Source organism: Gadus macrocephalus, chromosome 9 (genome assembly GCF_031168955.1).
Source record: "Gadus macrocephalus chromosome 9, ASM3116895v1".
Lineage (NCBI taxonomy): Eukaryota > Metazoa > Chordata > Actinopteri > Gadiformes > Gadidae > Gadus > Gadus macrocephalus.
Window position 1 is genome coordinate 13665061 of NC_082390.1, and position 20532 is coordinate 13685592.

The window sequence follows — 20532 nt, forward strand, 5'->3', positions numbered from 1 at the left end:
ATTCTATCCTACAGTCCTACATGAGTGTTATCGCCTTTCTCCCCAATCCAAGTTGCCACATTTTGATGTCTTTCTATTTTTTGCATCAGCAGAGAGGAGTGGGAGTAGGTCAACACTACTGTGCAGAAACTAAATAATAAAGTAAATATAGATGCTTACAATTCACTTCAAATGATTAAATGTCTTTAGATTTACCATAAAGCAGGTCAATGGCTGTAGAACGACTACACTATGGTGTGTCTTCAATGACTGATATCAACATTTCCCTTCAGAATTCAGTTTTTCCTTTTACAAAACAAGGAAATTCTATCCAACAGAGTATCTTCAGTATTGTATGGCATTGGTGGCTTATGTATGCGTATATGATCGTACGTTTAAACGTATATGTTACGCTAGTGCCCCCTAGTGTACGACCCTTTTCCCCCAAATGTTCCCAGCCAATGTTACTGCTGAGGAATAAACTGTGTTTACCTGCTATGCCAGCTCTGTTGGAAAAGGTCCATGGTTAATGTGAATTATCTTCACCAGTTATTCTACTGGTACACACAAATTACAGACCAACAACTGCGACACCTGTGTTAGTCCTACGAAGACGCCTCTGGGAAAGGGTGTATGATTCTGCATCATCCAGGCATGCCTGTAATATATTTAACGTAGAGGATAGAAGGGCAATTTAACAATAAAGAAAAACACAGTAAATGAGCAATTCCAGAGAAATAATATGCTTATGGATGTGTATTTTAATAAAAATAATTCTGTCAAAATTAAAGAGAATACAATTTCTTTTTAACATGTTTCCAGTACATAGGTTTGTTTCATTTTTTTTTTCATTTCAAATATTTTAAAAGTCTCATGCTAAGTAGAGGATAACTCATTTCACAATATTTATTCAATAATGATGAGTCAAAAATTAAAATATTCTAATAAAAATAACAATTGCGCATAGCCTGAACATAATTCTAAATGCCATTCCTCCCAAAAGTCCAAAAACCAAACCATCAATTCTATGTGGATTTTGCCTCGATTCTCGGGCAGCGTGGCTTTGATTCTCCTGCATCAGATCAAACTGGGCCTGGTGAAACAAAATGACCTTCGACAGTGGGGTCTTGTGTGTTGGGGAAGACTGTGTATTGACAGCAGGGAAACACAGCCTCCACTCGAACACAGAGCTGTATTGTCCTACAGGTAATGCAGCAGAGGTGTGTGTGTGTGTGTGTGTGTGTGTGTGTGTGTGTGTGTGTGTGTGTGTGTGTGTGTGTGTGTGTGTGTGTGTGTGTGTCATGAGTCAGACACACAAGTAGGAGAAGATGTTCTTGTGTGTTTTGTGTGTTGCTATGGTTTCCTATGGTAGCAGAAAAAGAGCTGGTGTATTTGTAGCCCCCAGCGAAACATAGACAATTCTCACATGTAATAAAACACCCTGTAACACATGAACAGAACCAAATCGAACGTATAATAAAAACACCCTAGCACACTACAAAGGAACCAAATTCTCTCACGAGTGGAAATGTAAAGCACAAATGCTACAGCAAGTTGTCAAACAACCAGCGCTGGTAGTGGGAGGTTTGATAAAAATGGATGAGGTGGGCTGGGCAGCATCTTAGGGTTAGGGTCTAAGAGCTATCAGTTTGCTACAGTCTAAAACAACAATAGCAGGAGTTTGTACGGTGTGCTTTTGATCAGTATACAGCTAGGGTGGGTTTGGCAGAGGTCTGGAAAAAACAACTGGAGATCCAAGCCAGCACCAGTGCGTTTGTTCTGAGCCTCTTCGGATAACAAAGGTAACGGTGAAACACAAAAGTCTAACTGAAGTCGGGGTTTGAATGTATAAACAACGCGTATTTATAAAAGATAAATGCATAGATAAAAGCCAATTATCTCTTACAAAAGGGAACTTTCGGGAGGGAATGATAAAACATGTTTTTTGGTATGAAAGTCACCGATGGGGTAGGTAGCGATTGCCTGGCTCTTCCCTGTATCCTACTGCTTTGGCCTCACATTGCCATTAATGCATCTGAGGGTCCTGAGAACTCTGCAGAGCTATGATACAGTACTAAACTGGGGTTCAGTAGTTCCACACCGCCCCTCCTGTCCGGCCACAAGCCCCAGAGGTTTGCCTGAACTCAGAGATGGAGATAGAAGGAGACAGAAACAGCTGGTAGACACTAAGTGACCTTATTTACACTTATGTGACTATAACCAAACATGAATTTTCAGCAGTATCCAAAGTAGGTTTGATCATTTACATTTGTACATTTGTCTTTAACAACGTTCTGTTTTGTTTTCGACCTTAACAACTTAAACACTTTTACTATTGCTGGATTCCAGCATATTTTTAGCCAATGGATCCTATTGTATATTCGATTGCTTCTTTATTTAAGGGAGGGGGTCTTTGAATACCAGCAGAGTATATAAAGATTGTGCAACAAAACATAAAACACTAACAAAAAGTATCTGTTTGTGTCAGTAAAGAAAAAGTCTCATGACTTTTCATTGTTACAATTTTAAATAGAACTTGTGTCAGAATGTAATCTTTAGAAACAATGCGTCATAAATACGCAAGAACCGAAATAGCTGCGGGAGAGCCAATCCAATCAAAGAGCAGATATGATGGTGACACATATGGATGCTGGATGGTTCAGGCAGAGTGGATCCTAGTTGTGTGGAAGCAGCCCGGCAGTGGATATGCCAGTGCTATGTTTGCCGTTGGTTTAGATACAGATACAGCACCACTCAAACTACCAAAGTTAAACAGTCATAGAGACAGGGACCATGGCAGTCTGTTTGCTAAGGCTGTACATAGCTTGGTGTGGGTTTATGCTTGAATTTTCCGTCATTAAATGTAGTTTAAGTTGAAGGTATGAGGTTCTCCACTGAAATGAAGAGGCGTATACAAATTGTAGAAGCGGTGTCTCTATCAGAGACGCTTTGTTTGATCATGATTTGGTCGGTGCAAGTCGCCATTTCAAACTCAGGTTTGGGCTAATCATGTAGAATAGGCATTATATTACCAACATATAATATGTTCTTGTACTGCAGAAAGGAGATCAGTATTGCAGAGTTGAATATAAATAAAAAATGTAATGTTAAAGGACAAATCTGTCTGACTTTTATCTGCAGGGAGGGAGGAAATCAATGGTCTGCATTTCCTCAATAATCTGAACTCTACTTCAAGCGTTGAATCACCCGTTTCCTGTGGGGGAGGAGTCAACTCGTGGCGCTATGGCAACCGGCCAGGAGGATTGTGACGCTGATAAGTGTGTGATATGATGCAACCAAGCAGGTGTGTGTAAAATACTGAGGAGTAGGGAATCACAATTCACCCTGCAAAAACAAAAGAAGAAAATCCTTAAAATGTAAAGATGAACACAACAAACGGACCAAAATAACTAAGTTCTCTCGATAAAACAAGTATCATTATCTTTAAATAGCGTCACACAATTCTGTATTCAATAATACTAAAATGAACAGGAAGTCTCCTCTCTCCTCCGTCCGTCCACTGGCAGCGTCCGACCCAGACAATAGAACACCAATCACACACATGCTCTCTCCTCCGTCGCTTTGACAACCGCCTGATGGACAGGCCTTCTGTCAAGACTGCTTGAGGTGAACCTGTGATGAGTGAACAGATAAGAGATTTAGCATGTTAATCGATCACTGTTATCACTGCTTGCGACTACAAGGCTTGTACACTAGAATGTGTGATTGGATGTTATTGGAGTCTGAAATCTGATAGATGCCTATCTATGGGGACATAAGACTTGAATCTCGCAGAATACATTCTAACTGATGCAACCTCATTCATTAACAATATCTTCCATAAACATCCGTGTCGGACGTTCACAGGAGGGAGCCAAACAATTCCCAAAAGTGTCACTTAGAGATCCTTCTCCCCATTTCTTTAAATCAGAAATCCTTCCCACTGTCCCATGAGGCAGTGCTAACAACGTAGACGCTATTGATAAGACCACTGGGGTTTTGCTAACCTAATCCGCTAGGACCAATGCACATCCCTCTCCAACCCTCTTACCTCTTCAGGTTGGTGCTACAGGCATAAGCAAGGTGTAGTTTAATCCCTCCACCCTACGCCTTACACAGAGGCTTTGGGTCAATGAGTACGACATTGCATGTCATTACACCATAGGGGTTAAAGCTACTGGAGGTTTAGCTAATAAGTACATTCTTGTGAGATGTTAAGTTTCAAATCTTGTTCTCTTCCTCAGTCTCTAACAACTCCCAAACCAAGCCCAGAGCCCCTTCTAGTGCTCTAACCGAGTGAAAACAAAGCTTTGATCTGAGTGTGGTGCGGCCGTATGGCCCACTGACTTGAACGGCTTCCTGATGTGGGGGGGGGGGGGCTCACCTGGACTGGGGTTAGTGCAAAAAGTTGTCAACTCTGGCAAAGGAGCAGGAGCCGGAGCGAACGCGGGCCATTAGCTGGACACACTCTGTGGCCTGGCCCAGCGCCAGCATCAACGGAGGCTGTTTGGGCAGGTCCTGGGACTCTGTGGAACGCACGCGCACGCGCACACACACGCGCACACACACACACACACACACACACACACACACACACAGACACAGACACAGACACAGACACACACACACACACACACACACACACACACACACACACACACAAACTCAGTATGGGGTCTGCAAATCAAGCGTGACAGGTGTAGCTAATCAACAGCGCGGTAGATCTTTTGAGGGAGCGGTGAGTGAGCCGCTCGCGTGTGTCCCCGCGGGCACATGACCCGGTTGAGCGGACGCCCGGGCCGGCCCGCGGGGCGGAGGGGGGGCGGCGAGGGTCCTACCCAGAATAGCGCTGTTGAGGGCCGAGCAGAGGGCCTCTCTCTGCATGGGGTCCAGCTGCTGGCCCAGGGGGCTGCTCCAGGGGTCGGAGTAGGCCAGCAGGCTGAAGGCGTCCTGGGCACACAGACGCAGAGAGAGCCTTTTTCAGATCCAGGGCAAAGGACACCGCTCTGGACGATATCAAATGTATCTCGTGTTGAACATGACATCTGGTAAACTGATTGGACAAAAATGGGGCGAAGGCCCTGGAGTTCAGCTGCAGGTCGTCCTGTACCGCTGTTCACCGTGCTCCGCCCCAGAACAGGGGTGTGTCTGTACTCAGGTGTGTGTGTCTGCGCTCCTCCCTGTAACATCAGCCTGTACCGCTGTTCACCGTGCTCCGCCCCAGAACAGGGGTGTGTCTGTACTCAGGTGTGTGTGTCTGCGCACCTACCTGTAACATCTTCTTGTGCGCGGCGTTCTTGCCGTACTCGCGGCACAGCTGTTCGCTGAGCGTCTGCAGCTCTCGGCCAAACTGGATCATCCTCTCCGTGGCCTCCTGGTTCCCCCCACACAGCTGTTTACTGCTGCAGCTCTCCTCTGGACACGCACACGCACACAAAACATTTTACAAAAGATATTTCTGTGGGTTTAGCCTTCATGGGTCTTTCAATTGACTCGATTTAAAAAATGGAATGATCCACATTATGCTGTGTGTGTGTGTGTGTTTGTGCGTGCGGGTGCGTGCGTGCGTGTGTACCTTTGACCCTGCTGCTGCTGCTGCTGGTGTCTGTCTGCAGCACCTCCTGGTGTTTGTACGTGCCGTTCATGACCCGCGCCGCCGCCGCCGCCGCCGAGGAACGCTCAGCCACACCGTTGCTATAGTGCTCACTCTCAATCTCCATTTCGCTGTCGCTGCACACACAGACACACACAGACACACAGACACACACACACACACACACACACACACACACACACACACACACACACACACACACACACACACACACACACAATATTAAATCACATGCTTCCAAGCATGTGATCTGCAGAGGAAAACCAACAGGATTTAATTCTGGCCTTAATCTAGCAATTTGTTTAGACCTGCTTTATACCAGCTTTCCATTTAGCAGTGTGTGTGTATGTGTGTGTGTGTGTATGTGTGTTCTCTCTCTATAAAATCATTTATCCCCTGGATGGACGGACTCATGGATTGGTCGTGTTTTATCTTGACCAACTTGCTAATGAAGCCGTGTGTTCTCGTAGTAAACAGATGCACTCAAACAGTGAGCTGGCCCAGGCGTAAGCCTCGCAGCCAGCCCCCCACCAGCAGGGGTCAAACAGTCAGTAAACACTCCCTACCTGGTCTCCTGGGGGCTGTGCGCGCTGTGCGCCTGGCTCTTGGTCGAGTCGGAGGAGTTGGACTCCGAGTAGTTGACTGAGGAGGGGGAGGGCGAGGAGGAGGAGGAGGAGGAGGAGGCCGAGGAGGGCACCCCCGGGTGCTTACTGCTGCCCTTGGACTTGCTGGGGGGGGTCACCCCGTTGCTGCAGGTGGGGCTGTCTGAGCCTGAGAACACAGCAGAGCAGAAAGAGGGAGAGCCAGATCAGAGAACAGGAGAGCCCGGTGAAAGGAGGACAGAGAGGGGTACATAGGAGAGGGAGGGAGGAGAGGAGGGGTACATAGGAGAGGGAGGGAGGAGAGGAGGGGTACATAGGAGAGAGAGAGAGAGAGAGAGAGAGAGAGAGAGAGAGAGAGAGAGAGAGAGAGAGAGAGAGAGAGAGAGAGAGAGAGAGAGAGAGAGAGAGAGAGAGAGAGAGAGAGCGTGGGGGGGGCTGGGTACCTCCGCTGTGTAGCTGTGTGCCGGCGGCCCCGTGTAGGGGGCTGAGGTTGGGGGAGCCCGGGTGGCTCTCCTGGTACTTGGGGGAGAGGACGCCAAAGCAGCGCACCTCGCTGTCGGTGCCGTTCACCATCTCCACAAACTGCCGACACCTGGGAGACCACACCACATGAGCACGCTTGGCTGGAGCAGGGGAGACCAAAGGAGACGGTTTAACTGTTCATGTCCTTCAGCACAGCCCTCATCTACAGTGACCCCCGGATAACAGATGCATGCTATTAAAGAGCCAGAACCAAACCCTAGTGAAGGTTAACCTCTACCTCTACAGAAGGTTTAACCTCTACAGGTTAAACACACGCTACTGGAGGACTCCCTCTACAGGTTAAACACATGCTACTGCATGCATACCCTCTTATTTACTGTGTCAGGATGTGCAGTTGATGACTGGTTTAAACAGCCTCACCTGGCCGCGTGAGGTGAGACACCAGCCCCCACACACCTACCCAGGGAGAGCTCTGACATGCCCGGTTTGAACACCTGCTCTGCATTAAACCAGGCGTCCAACTCTGCAGATAACTGGTTTCAACAACATCAGCTTGTGTCCCGGTGTGGGAGGAGCCAGGGAGGGCCACCTCGCAGTGAGGCAGGGACGTGAGTGTGGTGACCCCCTCACAGGGACGCCTGTAGCCATACTGAGAGTGTGGTGACCCCCTCACAGGGACGCCTGTAGCCATACTGAGAGTGTGGTGACCCCCTCACAGGGACGGCAGCTACACACTCGTAGTAAATAATAATAATAACAATAATAATGCATTTTATTTATGGGCGCCTTTCTTGACACTCAAAGTCACCTTACAAAATCAAACATTCATAAGAGCAAACAAACAACAAGAACAACATAATAAAACAGTGTACAAGAGAGAAACAGTGGGGTCATTCTAGTCCCAAGAATGCAACTGACTTAAAGGGAGTCGGCTTGGCTGAATAGATACGTTTTGAGGTGAGATTTGAAGGTGATAATGGACCTGGAGTGTTGAATGTCATGAGGCAGAGAGTTCCAGAGGTGGGGGGCTGAGCGACTGAATGCTCTTGACCCCATGGTGACCAGGCGAGCAGGTGGGAGGGTGAGCTGGATGGAGGAAGACGATCTGAGAGAACGGGTGGGTGTCTCGATATGGAGAAGCTCGGTGAGATACTGAGGGGCAAGATTGTTGATGGCCTTGAAAGTGAGAAGCAGGATCTTGTAAACGATGCGGTATTTGACGGGGAGCCGATGGAGTTGATGCAGGACAGGTGTTATGTGACTGAATGGGGGGGGTTTTAGTAATGATACGGGCTGCAGAGTTTTGTACCGGTTGTAATTAATGTATGGACTTAGCAGGTAAACCAAAGACGAGAGAGTTGCAGTAGTCGAAACGCGATGCGACCAGGGTGTGAACCAGAATTTCAGCACTGTTGGGGGAGAGAGATATGGCGCATTTCCACTGCAGGGTGCGGAACGGATCGGATCGCAAAGGTGCGGGTCGGATCGCGTTTCCACCGCCAAAAGTGGGCGTGACCCGGACTTTGCCGTACCCGTTCCGACCCCATTCTAGGGACTCCTCCGTTGCGGTACCCAAAACGAGACCAGACGCCTGAAAGGGTACCCTGGAATTCTAGCTACACCCCCCCTCCGTTGATTGGTCGACAGAATCGTCACTTCCGGGTGACGCGGGGATAAAAACAAACAAACAGTAGCCTCGAGGTATTATTCTTTACAATTAACATGTCGCGTAAAAAGCTTGCTTGGGCGAACAAGGAGGTGGAGACGTTCGTCTGCATTCTTGCGGAGGAAGACGTTGTTTACGATGTTTACGTAGCTGCCGTGGCGATTGACATCCGGCCTACCACCAAGGGTACTGTCGGCAGTGGAAACGCGACCTCGGAACTGAGCTGGGCTATACTGCCCCCTCCCTACCGCCCCTTTGCGATCCGATCCGTTCCGCACCCTGCAGTGGAAACGCGGCAATAGGCGCATAGTGTGGTGACCCCGACACCTGCTGATTGAGCCTTGATACGACACACCTGTCCTCCGCTTCCTGGAACTGCTTGAAGGGGTGTAACCATGGGAGCCGGCCGCCTTGCCCTTATATCACCAGGTGTGGGTGTGATTAGCCGTTGGAAGCCGTTTCCAAATCTGCCCTGACCTTTGGCTTAGTGACATTACAGGTGGGAGTGTCCACCTAGATGTATGATGGATAGATAGGCCTATCAGTTGCTACAGTCTTTTGGGTAGGCTGGTAGACTGATCCACCATTCTGAACTAGGGGCCCTTTAAAAGATCACACACTATATCAATGGCCTCCAGCTACACAATCCTCCTCCTGAAGTCAGCTCACATTAGGGATCAAACACACCAAACTCTAGTCCAGGGTGCTTTGGTCTAGGGTCAATTTAGCTCTTCAGCCGAACTGAAGAAGTTAACGCCGTTAAACAAACTGCCAAAAACTCGCTGCAGTTTAACTTTTGTACACGTGTATACAATCATTTATTCAGACATGGTATGCAAACAGCCTTATCGTGGATCTATTTGTTTGCCTTAGGTCTATTACTTATTTAGGTCCACTTACTTCAACATGAAGAGTAGGTTGGGGTTGTGTTCTAGCAAGTCTGGGTAAAGCTGTTGAGTTTCCTCTATAGCCTCTCCCACACGTCCTGCCAGTACCAGCTTCTGTATTCCTATTGGACGAAGCAGAACAGGTTGTCTCATTCACACAATCGGATAGGCCAGGACAAGTTACAATAATGCTGTGGGATTATAAAGCATAAACCTATTAGGTGAAAACTGGATGCATGCATGTGTAGGTGCATTTCAAGGCCTTACTCTGTCTGTTCTTTATAGAGCTCTGGTCTTCTTGTATCATGGTCTCGGTGGCTCTGGCGAAGGCTGTCGCTGTGGCGCAGTAGCCGTGATGTACCAGGTAGCTCGACACCATGCTGTAGACGGAACAGAGAACAAACAGGCTAAAGTAACGGGCAGCACACAACAAGAAATGTGTGAGTGGGAAGGTAACAAAGAAATAGTTTGCCTGTTGAGCTGTGTGTGTGTGTGTGTGTGTGTGTGTGTGTGTGTGTGTGTGTGTGTGTGTGTGTGTGTGTGTGTGTGTGTGTGTGTGTGTGTGTGTGTGTGCTTGTACTTTTGCAAAACAGTCTGCCACTCCCCCAGTCTCTCTCCTATGGGGAAGCGGGCGATCATGCTGTCAATCTTGGCCCTCCATTCGCTCATGTAGTCCTCGATGTCAAAGACGAACGGTTGCTGGCCGAAGTTGGCGTCTACAATCTCTCCGGGGGTCTGGAGCCCCACCGTGGGGTACAGGTTCGGCTGGAACATGGAAACCATGGCAACCATGTTGTCAACTGTTTGACTGTTATGTGGATGATAACCTAAAAATGTAACTCTTGAACAATGACAAGTATGGACTGGTTCTTTAGTGTTGTATATTGCTAGAAAGAGTAGGTTTTGTGTACATTTAATGACAACTATACTAGTCTAAAGGGTACTTACAGGGAGGTCTGTGAAGGCTACACCTGGAATAGAGAATTACAGAAAGAGTTCAGTTTATCTTTTATAACGTGTTGATACTAAATGCTATAGTTTTTATACAATAGAAAGACACAAGATAGTATAAAATCTCTTCAAATGTCCAGTAGTTTATGAATCTTGCTGACCCAGGCTGATGCCATTTTTTGTGTAAAAGCAGGTGTTGTTGATGAGGTTAACGCAGCAGCCAATCACATCCCCCGTTGTAAAAGTGGGACCGTACGGTTGGCCGGTCCCGGACGAGCAGAAGGAATGTCCGTCATCTCCGTGGTAACCATACGAGTGTTTGTCCCATCCTAAAATAGGACATGGATTAGGATTAGCATCACTTTTTTCTTTTTTCCTGCAGTCCTATGTTACAAATTGAATCTACTATATTTCTTCAGGAAACTGCAGAGGAAAGCGGTCAATAAAATACGTTTGTTGGTTTTGTGTTGACAGAAAAACAAGGTTAAACACACAACCTAGGCTTTATTATAAATAATCAATGATCCCTATGAAAACACACGACCTAGGCTCTGCTGTAAATAACGAATGATACCCACGCAAACAGACAATCTAAGGGTCTACTGTAAATAAAACAAGGATCTCAATAGTTTGTGTGTGTTTTAGGTGACCCTCCAAGAACAACAGTAGCTACACTACAGGGTTAGATATTTGTGCACCATGCTGTGGCAGGCAGGGGGCACTTGTGAGTGAAACACGATGAGTCATTGTCAAGCAGTGTCTCAACAATAGGGGTGACTGGAGGGAACGTCACTCAGTTGTCAACACATGGATATGTTTAAAGTACTTGTGAGTGTGGAGTCACACGTTTAACCGGGGCGCACGAGTCAGCCGAGTCCAGTTAGCAGATGAGCGGTACAGTCATAGTTATCAAGAGAAGTTTCCACAAAATGGACTTCAATGGGAGCTAGGACCTTCTGGTCACTTCTAAACAAAGGTCATTCCCTGCAGCCGGGTGTTAGAAGAACCAACAGAGACGTTTCAAGAATTGGAAACAGCACAAGAGTTTGGCCTGGATTTTCCTCCCCGGGACAAATATTCTGTGTCAAGCCATCTGTTGGTCTGTCTGTCTATCTGTCCATCTCTACCCGTTCGTTCCTCGGTCACACAGGGGAAGGCATGGAGGGTTTCAGTGTGGACAGTACAGAGGGCCGACCCTCTGCCAGCACAGTCAGGCGGCTCTGCTACCAGAGCCGGTCCACCGCTGCCAAAAACCAAGAGGGGTTAGTGAAAGAACACGCCACATACAGCACTGGTAAAGACTCCCGAGGACAGGGCCCGTGCGTTTCCCCGATGTCTGTTGGAGAAGCTGCACAAGTGTGTCACTCGGTGAGTGAGTGCACACACATGCAGTGTGTGTTTGTGCTTACGTGAATGCATGCCACGTAAATGTGGGCGTGTGTGCGAACGAGAGTGTGTGTTTGTGAGGTATTAGAATCATCTGCTGACAGGGATATTGCCTCTAAAGCCAGGCTCTATGCCTCACCATGCTAATGAAATGGGAAGGCATCCACACAGCAGGATCAGACACAGAGGTCAGCATCACAGAGCACTGAACTATTGACGGGAAAAAAACACGCATATAAATACATAGATATACCAACCAAGGATCTGACCCCAACTGTTGAGTATTGCATAGAGATGAGGACTGTGTGCACTTGAAGAACACATTTAGTTAAACAAGGCAAGACGATCCCCAGTATACAGGCACTAACCTTCGTAGAACTATTGTAGTGCAATCCTTATTTTAAAGCCTATTACATGTTGAATGTTTCTCTGCCTGCTTCGATTCAAGCCCCCAAATTTAAAGGCAAAGGAGACCAACGATGATTAATATCTGTGTATTGCTTGTATTGTTTGCCAGTGAAATACATGCAGCACAGCTTTTGAAATCTCTTTTTATCCGCTTCACCAAACGATCTCAGCACTCGCCTATGATCCTGTATGATACCAGTTAACCCAAGTGAGGTCTCGCATTGATCAACGGTTTTGCCAGAATGATTGATATCCTTAAACATATGAGAAAAAACACAAAATATACGGGAAAAGGCATGAAAATAGATTCATAACATATAAAAACAATGAACATGTCAAATGATAAATATAAAAAAGAAATCAAAAGAAAAAATACCCAGAGAGGGAAGGGGTATTTCTTTCAACGTTTAGATGACGGCAGAGGTATCAACGAGCTCCACCCACTTATAACATGCTGGTAATAAGGTCATCGTCATAGTATAGTTGTCCTTCCTACTATCCGATAAAACATGACGGCGACAGCCCTATGTAGATGCATTACACGGTGGCCCCACCGTTTCATTCTTTGGGGTGAACCTAGGCTCTCGCTTTCTGCATCTGTTCCGCTCTGCACTCATCCCTCAATCTGTGGAGGCATGCACACAGATGACGTGGTTTCTGCATGGGGTAAGTTGCTTGAGTGCATGCGTGCGCCCACACTTGCATGTGACAGCGCAACAGCCCAATAGAACTTGATCATTATGCAGCGGTATCAAGCGGGCCCTTAATCAAACACAGCAAAGCCACACATCAAATGGACGCATCTATCCACTACATAAACTGAATATTGCATACTTTTGGACACAGAAACATTTATTCTATTATGCGAATTGTAAATACATGGGTATTAGTCTGTCAACACAAATAGCACATAGGTAGGCCTAGCTCAACCCCATCCTTTACACATCGATAGATAGCCACTAACAATTTCCCTTGTGATTAATTACGACTGAATATTACCCACTGCACATTTAGCCACTGACGTAGGTTGATTAAGTATCTGGGTGTAGCAACCCTGTGTTTGCTCAGAGCTCACCGCATACTAAATCAGGAAAATAGGCTAGCTAAAGACATCCTGATGTGAGAACTGGGAAAACCCCCCCACACACACGTTGGCATGTGTTTTTGTCAATCTTACATATAAAAACATGATGGTAATTCCTACTTTCAACAAAAACATATTAATTTTCATGGGCCTACACTCTGTGTATGTGTTCCCTCTTTTTTGCCAGTTTTTGCCATTCACTCACACACAGGAGAGAGAGAAAACACACACACACACACACACACACACACACACACACACACACACACACACACACACACACACACACACACACACACACACACACACACACACACACACACACACACACACACACACACACACACAGTGTGGGTCAAACTAGGCCCACTCTTCCAGGTCATCGATGGTAGGAGAGCGGGACCCTGTGTGACGTCTGGACGTGCTCATTGTGACTGCAACTGCTGCACTTTCCCCCAGCCCAGAGATCTACAACCAATAGTAGTCTAGTGGTCTATTTATCCGGCTTATCCACACATGATGGCCCCCTCAATCCTGTACCTGCCGGAAGCTGTCCTGTAAATAGCAGCAGGACCACAAGCAGGATCTAATGGTGCCCTACAGAGAGGGGGCCTTCAGATCTTTAACAGCCGGTTTATTTCAAAAGGACATGAGTGCCATAGATACCAACACATTAAAGGAAATAAGCCTACACCCATTATAGTTTACATGGCCTTAAAATGATTGTCTAGGGCCCAATAGAAACAGCCCAGTTGGCACTGCTTCGGACATTTCTAATATATTTCTGTACTCATGATGGACATAACTGTCTCCGTCTCACAATAGCACTGTTCAATCCTTCCTCCTAAAGACTCATTTAAAAACGTCACTCCTCTGCTGTTGATATGCACATTATTACAGCCCTCCATCATTCAACCCCACAAGGGAACAATGCCCCTTAGCATAATGCTTGACAAAGGCACAGTCAGTGTTGTTCTTTCGTGTTCTGAGCCAACACATGCTGTACATTACACAGAGCATCTGTAGAACTCACAAAAAGGGCCCTTTTCCACCATTTTGAAGACTTTAAGCAAGGCCAATTGGAACCAGAGAGAGTACTATTGTTTATTTGTTTGTTTTTTATTAGCTTAGGCTTAAGGAAGTTTGGTACAGCCAATGACTAGCTGGCCCAGAGCCAGGAAGTCCACACATGGGATTGCTCTTAGGAGAACCACATAGCATATCAAGTGGCCGTGTAAACAACAAATAACCTGGTCACACCTGTTGCCTAATTGGAGGCACATTTTTAGACACTTTTTTGTTTCTATACACACATGATGTAGGTTAAGTCCCATAATCCCTCCTTACTCACCAGGCAGTCTGTTCATGTTGACTCCCTGGGCAGACAGGCCAATGCCCATGTACCTATATGGAACAGCAGAAACACGGCACAAAGGTGATGATAGAGACAAACGATATAAACAAATTATATATATACAGACAATTTCAAACATATCATTAGATAAGCAGGTTTTCCTTCATCTAAATTCCTTGATGCCCACCAAAAGGAATTCACGTTCAATCAAAGCAGAACTCTGGCCACCACCTCCAAAGAGTTTTGATTGAGAAAGCATAAAATACATTCTTCTCTGAATCAATCGATTTTGGGATTATGTGGTCTTTTTGCCAGTGGAAGGCAGTACGTTGTAGACCACGCTTGAGGTCTTCAAGACTGAAGCACGCAGTTACAGTTCTTATAAGAATATAGTTATAATTCTAAATTGTACATGCAGAGCACCAATATGTTGCGAGGATGAGTGTAGGAGGGTGTCGGTCTCCAAGGCTGTGAGCATCAACCATCAACAACTTATTTAAATGTAGCCCACACTGGCTATTCTGCAGCCCCCTTTCGTACAGGGCTGTAACTTTGCCCCACAGTCTCTCGGCTGGGCATATTGAAATGTAATCTGCTGTGACTAAACAGCCCAATCAGTTTATAGAGAGAAAAATCTTGACTCGTCCGAAGGTTTAATTGGTTATCACATTTAATTATTTATCCTTTACTTCACAGACAACTCCTTCTTTCACAGGGCTGTAGAAAATGCCTGCAAGGCTGGGATGCCATTTAGAAATGACAAATGGGACGGACAGACAAGAGATGGGGGCTGGAGAGAGGTGAGGGCTGATGAGACAAGATGTGAGGGCTGGAGAGACAAGAGGTTAAGGCTGGAGAGACAAGAGATTAAGGCTTGAGAAACAAGAGGATAAGGCTGTAGAGACAAGAGGTGAGGCCTGGAGGGACAAGAGGTTAAGGCTGGAGACAGACAAGATTTTTAGGCTGGAGAGACAAGAGGTGAGGTCTGGAGGGACAAGAGGTGAGGGCTGGAGGCACAAGAGGTTAAAGCTGGAGAGACAAGAGGTTAAGGCTGGAGAGACAAGAGGTGAGGGCTGGAGGGACAAGAGGTTAAGGCTGGAGAGACAAGAGGTGAATGCTGGAGGGACAAGAGGTGAATGCTGGAGGGACAAGAGGTTAAAGCTGGAGAGACAAGAGGTGAGGGCTGGAGGGACAAGAGGTTAAAGCTGGAGAGACAAGAGGTGAGGGCTGGAGAGACAAGAGGTGAATGCTGGAGGGACAAGAGGTTAAGGCTGGAGGGACAAGAGGTGAATGCTGGAGGGACAAGAGGTTAAAGCTGGAGAGACAAGAGGTGAATGCTGGAGGGACAAGAGGTGAATGCTGGAGGGACAAGAGGTGAGGGCTGGAGGGACAAGAGGTGAAGGCTTGAGGAAGAGAGGGTGGGAGGAGGGATTGTGTCTTTTATTTTTAGGGTTACACCTCGGGTGTTTATTAATGTCGATTATGTACGATTGAGCAGAGTTCTGTCCACTATAACTGGCGTCCCAACGTGTGACGTGAACTGACTGACCTCAGTGTAGTGGGGCTAGGTGGATGGAGTCAATGGGAGGGGTTTTGGGAGTGTCTATAGCAAGGAGAGACACGCCCAGCTGCAGAAGCTTATTATAATCAAAGAGGGGTACAGGCTGAGTTGCATATTTTTTTTTTTTTTTTATGTTATAGGATGTGATTTTATTGATAACATGGTTTTAATCAGTATCGATAAATATTGACCACAGATATATCTAGGTAATTTTAAGCTACAAGCAAGTTGAAATGTTACGTATTGCAACTTTAATGTTGCTCAGAATCAATTGCTGTCTCCACAATGCCTTCCTTGATGTAAGTAACGAAGACCTCCTTGTGTCCTGCTTAAGCTGGATTTCAGAACAACTGCACATCTCACAACAATTATATGTGTTCATTTGAAAACATTTCCCAAAATAGGGGTCAAGTGGTCAATATTTTACCATTACCACATTAACAATGAATCATATTAAATAAATAATTAGACAAACCCAGATTGCAGCACAGCTGTAACAAATTTGTTGCTTCCACAACAAAGCACTTGGCTAATGCATCAGCTTTTTAAGGAATTTCATCATAATTAATCTTTCATTGCACGGCACCCATACACTTGGATTTTAAGATGCAAAACTTCTGCCTCCACAACATGGCTTTATATTACATTCTAAGTGAGTGGTGAGTGATCAGCACGTGTGGTGAGGAGGAGCAGCAATATATTGACCTATAGATGGATTAGTGGAATCTAAAAGACATCATTGCGACTAAAACCCAAGGTTAACAGGTGACAGTCGGTCCACTCACCCGTCCCGCCCTTTGCTGATAATCTTGACCTCAAAGTAGTAGATTCCACAGGCAGCAGGGATGGGATGTGTGGCACGCACAGAGGCAGCATCTTTGTGGTTCTTGCCGTGGCCTGGGAAAATGAAGAGTGTTAGGGAATTAAAGTAGAGATAACACTAGAGACTAGACAGTAGAGTACTAGAGAATATATGGCTGTGGTCAAGATAACCCTATATTAGGCTATACTTTATATCCTGAGCATATGATGTGATTTTGTACCAACATAAGAAACCTATCTCATGCAATGAACAAATATTAAATGTACTATTATAGCAGTAGAAACAGCTTTGTTTGTTCTGTACTCCAGTATTTGATAGAATCAGCCTGAAGAATGTGTAACTTCCACAACTTCTATAATGATGGTTAGACTATAACGCAATAGACTCTTTACCTACCAGTGTGGATAATCTACTGGCAAAGCCATTTTTAGCTAGAGTTCTCATCCATAAAAATAACTCCACAAAACTTGACTGTACTGATATTCACTCCAAGATGAATTGTATTGACCATCATTATTTTAAGGTTCCAAGAAACGGTATCACTGTGAGGTAATAGCCACTTGCTCACAAAATGGTTGTCGGTTTGACACAACTTGATTGGTAACTGAAAGACTTATCCTAGGCTACGTTCTGATCATAGAAGGCCACATTGGAAACAGTCTGGCCTTTGAATAGGGTCCACAATATTGGCTGGCTCAATGCAGCAGATCAACAGCAGGGTCTATCTACTCATAACACCACTTATCAATACACACAATCACACTATTAAATGAATAGTGTTTTTGGAAGATATAAAACTAAATATTTGACTTGATATCAGGATACAATGAAATATAGATATTGTTCAGATAGTCTCATTCAAATGGCCTTGGTTCGTTCTGACCTATGGCACTATACCCGAATCAACACTTTTTATAAAGAGAAAACACATTGTTGAACTCCAATTGCTGCTCAAAACACGGAACAATGCAAGTGTTTGGTCATAGTTTATCGTTTACCGTTTCTAAAAATATCATATATTGCCACCGGGATTAGGGTCAGGGTCAGGGTCAGCGCCAAAGCAACTAATAAGTACTTCAAATGATTAGTCATAATTTGTGTATTGCTAGAGGGATTAGGGGTTGGGCTCATTGCCAGAACTAGTGCTAGCCCCATGTAGCAGAGTCAGGTCCATATGTAAGGACTGCCCACGCTTGAATGATTATCACCAAATATGTCAGTCCAAATATGCAAGACTGAATGTGTGTGTGTGTGCGTGTGAATGCACTTTATAGGCTGATGGTTGATGCACCTTTCAAGCAATCTATTTTAGTCAAGCTTAGATCCTCATTGTAAAAGCAATGCTCGTTGGGCCAAGAGACTACATGTAGTTAGTAGTATATGCATCGACTAGGTCATACGGGGAACCCAACCAGAGAGAGCTGGTACCTCAGGGACGGCCGGGGCCCCAAAATACACCCAGTGAGTATTGTATCTGCTACACACAGCAAAAAACTATGGGGGGGAGCGGTGGCACTGAGAACTACTTCACACTATCACTGGGAAGATCAATCATACAATTGACTGTTTAAAGTATGCATGGACAAAAAGTAGACTATAAAATACTTTGGTCTAAATGAATATTTTTTATAATATGTTGGAATTAACACATAACAAAAGGTGAGCTGAGCCGACCTGACGAGCTCTGAAGCTCTGGGTAATGGTCCCACGTTACACACACACACACACACACACACACACACACACACACACACACACACACACACACACACACACACACACACACACACACACACACAATCATACTGGCAAAACCTAGTTTAAACCTGCCAAGACCTAAAACCTGTTGGGTCACTTTTAACCCAGGAAGCTCATTCAACGTGCCGACCAAATTATGAATTGATTAAGAAGAGCAGTGTTTCTGCAACATCATATGCCTAGCATGACACACTAGCCTTGAACAGAGATAATTGGAACACTGGTCAAAATAGCATTCAAATCACCAGGGTGAGAACACAAAACCGAGTCAGAACAACCAAGTGGAGAATGTTTTCATATGTAATACCTATTGCTAGTATACATACTCCATTTGACCCTTGTGATTTGCTGATGCTTATTATATATTATAGAACACACACACACACACACACACACACACACACATGGTTTGGAAGGCCGATGATTTAATAATAAGCTCTAAAAGCAATTACATTGTGAATTATTATCTGAATTAAGCTTTATTTCACCTTCTGTTCATAAAGTTACTTTGTGTTGTATCTTGCCGTTAAAACACCAGAAGTATTAGTAGATCGATGAAGTTGGCCTAATATTACACGCAGAGGCCTCATCCCTTACAGCAGCTGTCCTGAAAGAGGTGACGTGCTTGGGAAATTAGGTATGGCAGTCATAAAAAGTAGAGCCGGTTGTTCTGCTTTTATCCTACATACATTTTAAACGACATTGCCTGTATGCATCCTGATAGGAAAATGGCATGACACAACCACTCGAGGAAATAACAAAACAAATACAAATCCAGTTTAATCTGGCGTTCGTTGTTCTCTTAACACTATTATCAAGGACAATAACATCATTCCACGTTATAGCCAGTTTGTGTAAGGAACGAAGGGCGCACATGTCATGGAGTGACATTTTGTAACTTATTTTAACAACAATAACAAGGACAACTAGAACAGCTAGGATAGCTACAGAGCTACAGCTTTCGCTGGGGGATAGCATGATGATAGCTAGCTCCTATGTGTTGTGGATGGCATTAGTTAGCTTGCTGGTTGTCCAGCAGCTTTGCGACGTTATTGATGGCACTGCTAGCATCGGATTCTAATAGGGAACTCACAACGTAAATTCAAGTCGGAAGATAGACAGTAACTTAAAAAGACACACCATTGTATGTAAAAAAATAAATAAATTTCCTATTTCTGAAGGTTAAATCACAAAAGACTAACTGTCGCGAGCTGTCACCCATTTAAACATTCATCCATTGCGAAAACAACGAAACACCATGCAGTGAAAGATCATTTTAAGCAGATAGGATACTGTGGGCCGCAGTTCCCACCCCCTCCCAACACATACATGTAATCGTATAGTGTTACAGGTTCGACGCTTCAGTACCCTATGTGACCCCCCTCCCATCCTCAGTACTTTGACAGATTGGATCTGAGACTCTTTGATCAAATGATTGTTTCCAACTACTTGTAAGAGATGTCAAGGCTTGGCCAACTTGCTTTCTAACCTTTGTAATGCACCCGCAGATTGTTCTGTGAAAGCCCAATATAGCTGTATTTATCCTTGGGGCTCCAAGATCGGGGTAAAGGGGTTTCTTCCTCGTTCACGGCCGGGTAAAGCCGTTTCAGTCGCTCGTTTAGTTCGTGCTCCTGATAATTAAAGGTAGGATCTCCTAACAGCAAGCTGCCCGCTCCACGCTCTGCCATTTTTCGCTCGGTGATGTCTTGTTGTTTATTTATCTGTCCTACGCTCTGGGTCAATCCATGGAAGTATACTCAGAGAGTGAGAGAAAATAGCTGTGGTGTGACATCCCCGGATAACCACCAACGCTCATTACCGTAGTAATAGACTATGAAGTTTGGGTACTGTAGTTCAATCCCAGTCCCTTCCGTCGGCAGTGTTTTCTAAATGACTACATAACCCCGCTTCAGTATCTCTGTTGGGTTTTCACCTTTCCACTGTAGGCCTACTGTAGATAGGAAATGTAGTTTTTC

At 45.3% G+C, this 20532-nt stretch overlaps 1 protein-coding gene across 1 annotated transcript; it reads right to left on the bottom strand.

Moving 5' to 3' along the window:
* Positions 1–720: 720 nt before the first annotated feature.
* Positions 721–20382, bottom strand: ranbp10 (RAN binding protein 10). Its single transcript, XM_060060902.1, has 15 exons — positions 20046–20382; positions 16761–16872; positions 14412–14464; positions 10344–10511; positions 10180–10202; positions 9812–9996; positions 9499–9611; positions 9245–9353; positions 6639–6787; positions 6160–6364; positions 5555–5709; positions 5249–5394; positions 4818–4929; positions 4364–4505; positions 721–3612 (listed from the first exon to the last, which is right to left on the bottom strand). The coding sequence occupies exons 1-14, from the start codon at positions 20242–20244 to the stop codon at positions 4375–4377; spliced, it is 1860 nt and encodes a 619-aa protein (XP_059916885.1). The 5' UTR covers positions 20245–20382; the 3' UTR covers positions 721–3612; positions 4364–4374.
* Between the last annotated feature and the right edge of the window lie 150 nt (positions 20383–20532).

Excerpts from the sequence above, each read along its gene's own strand:
- ranbp10 (XM_060060902.1), bottom strand. The coding sequence starts at position 20,244 with ATGGCAGAGCGTGGAGCGGGCAGCTTGCTGTTAGGAGATCCTACCTTT. Across the intron at positions 9,612-9,811 it reads TGGCAGACTGTTTTGCAAAA|CATGGTGTCGAGCTACCTGG; the intron begins GTACAAGCACAC and ends TTCCGTCTACAG. Across the intron at positions 6,788-9,244 it reads AACCTACTCTTCATGTTGAA|GTGTCGGCAGTTTGTGGAGA; the intron begins GTAAGTGGACCT and ends GTGGTCTCCCAG.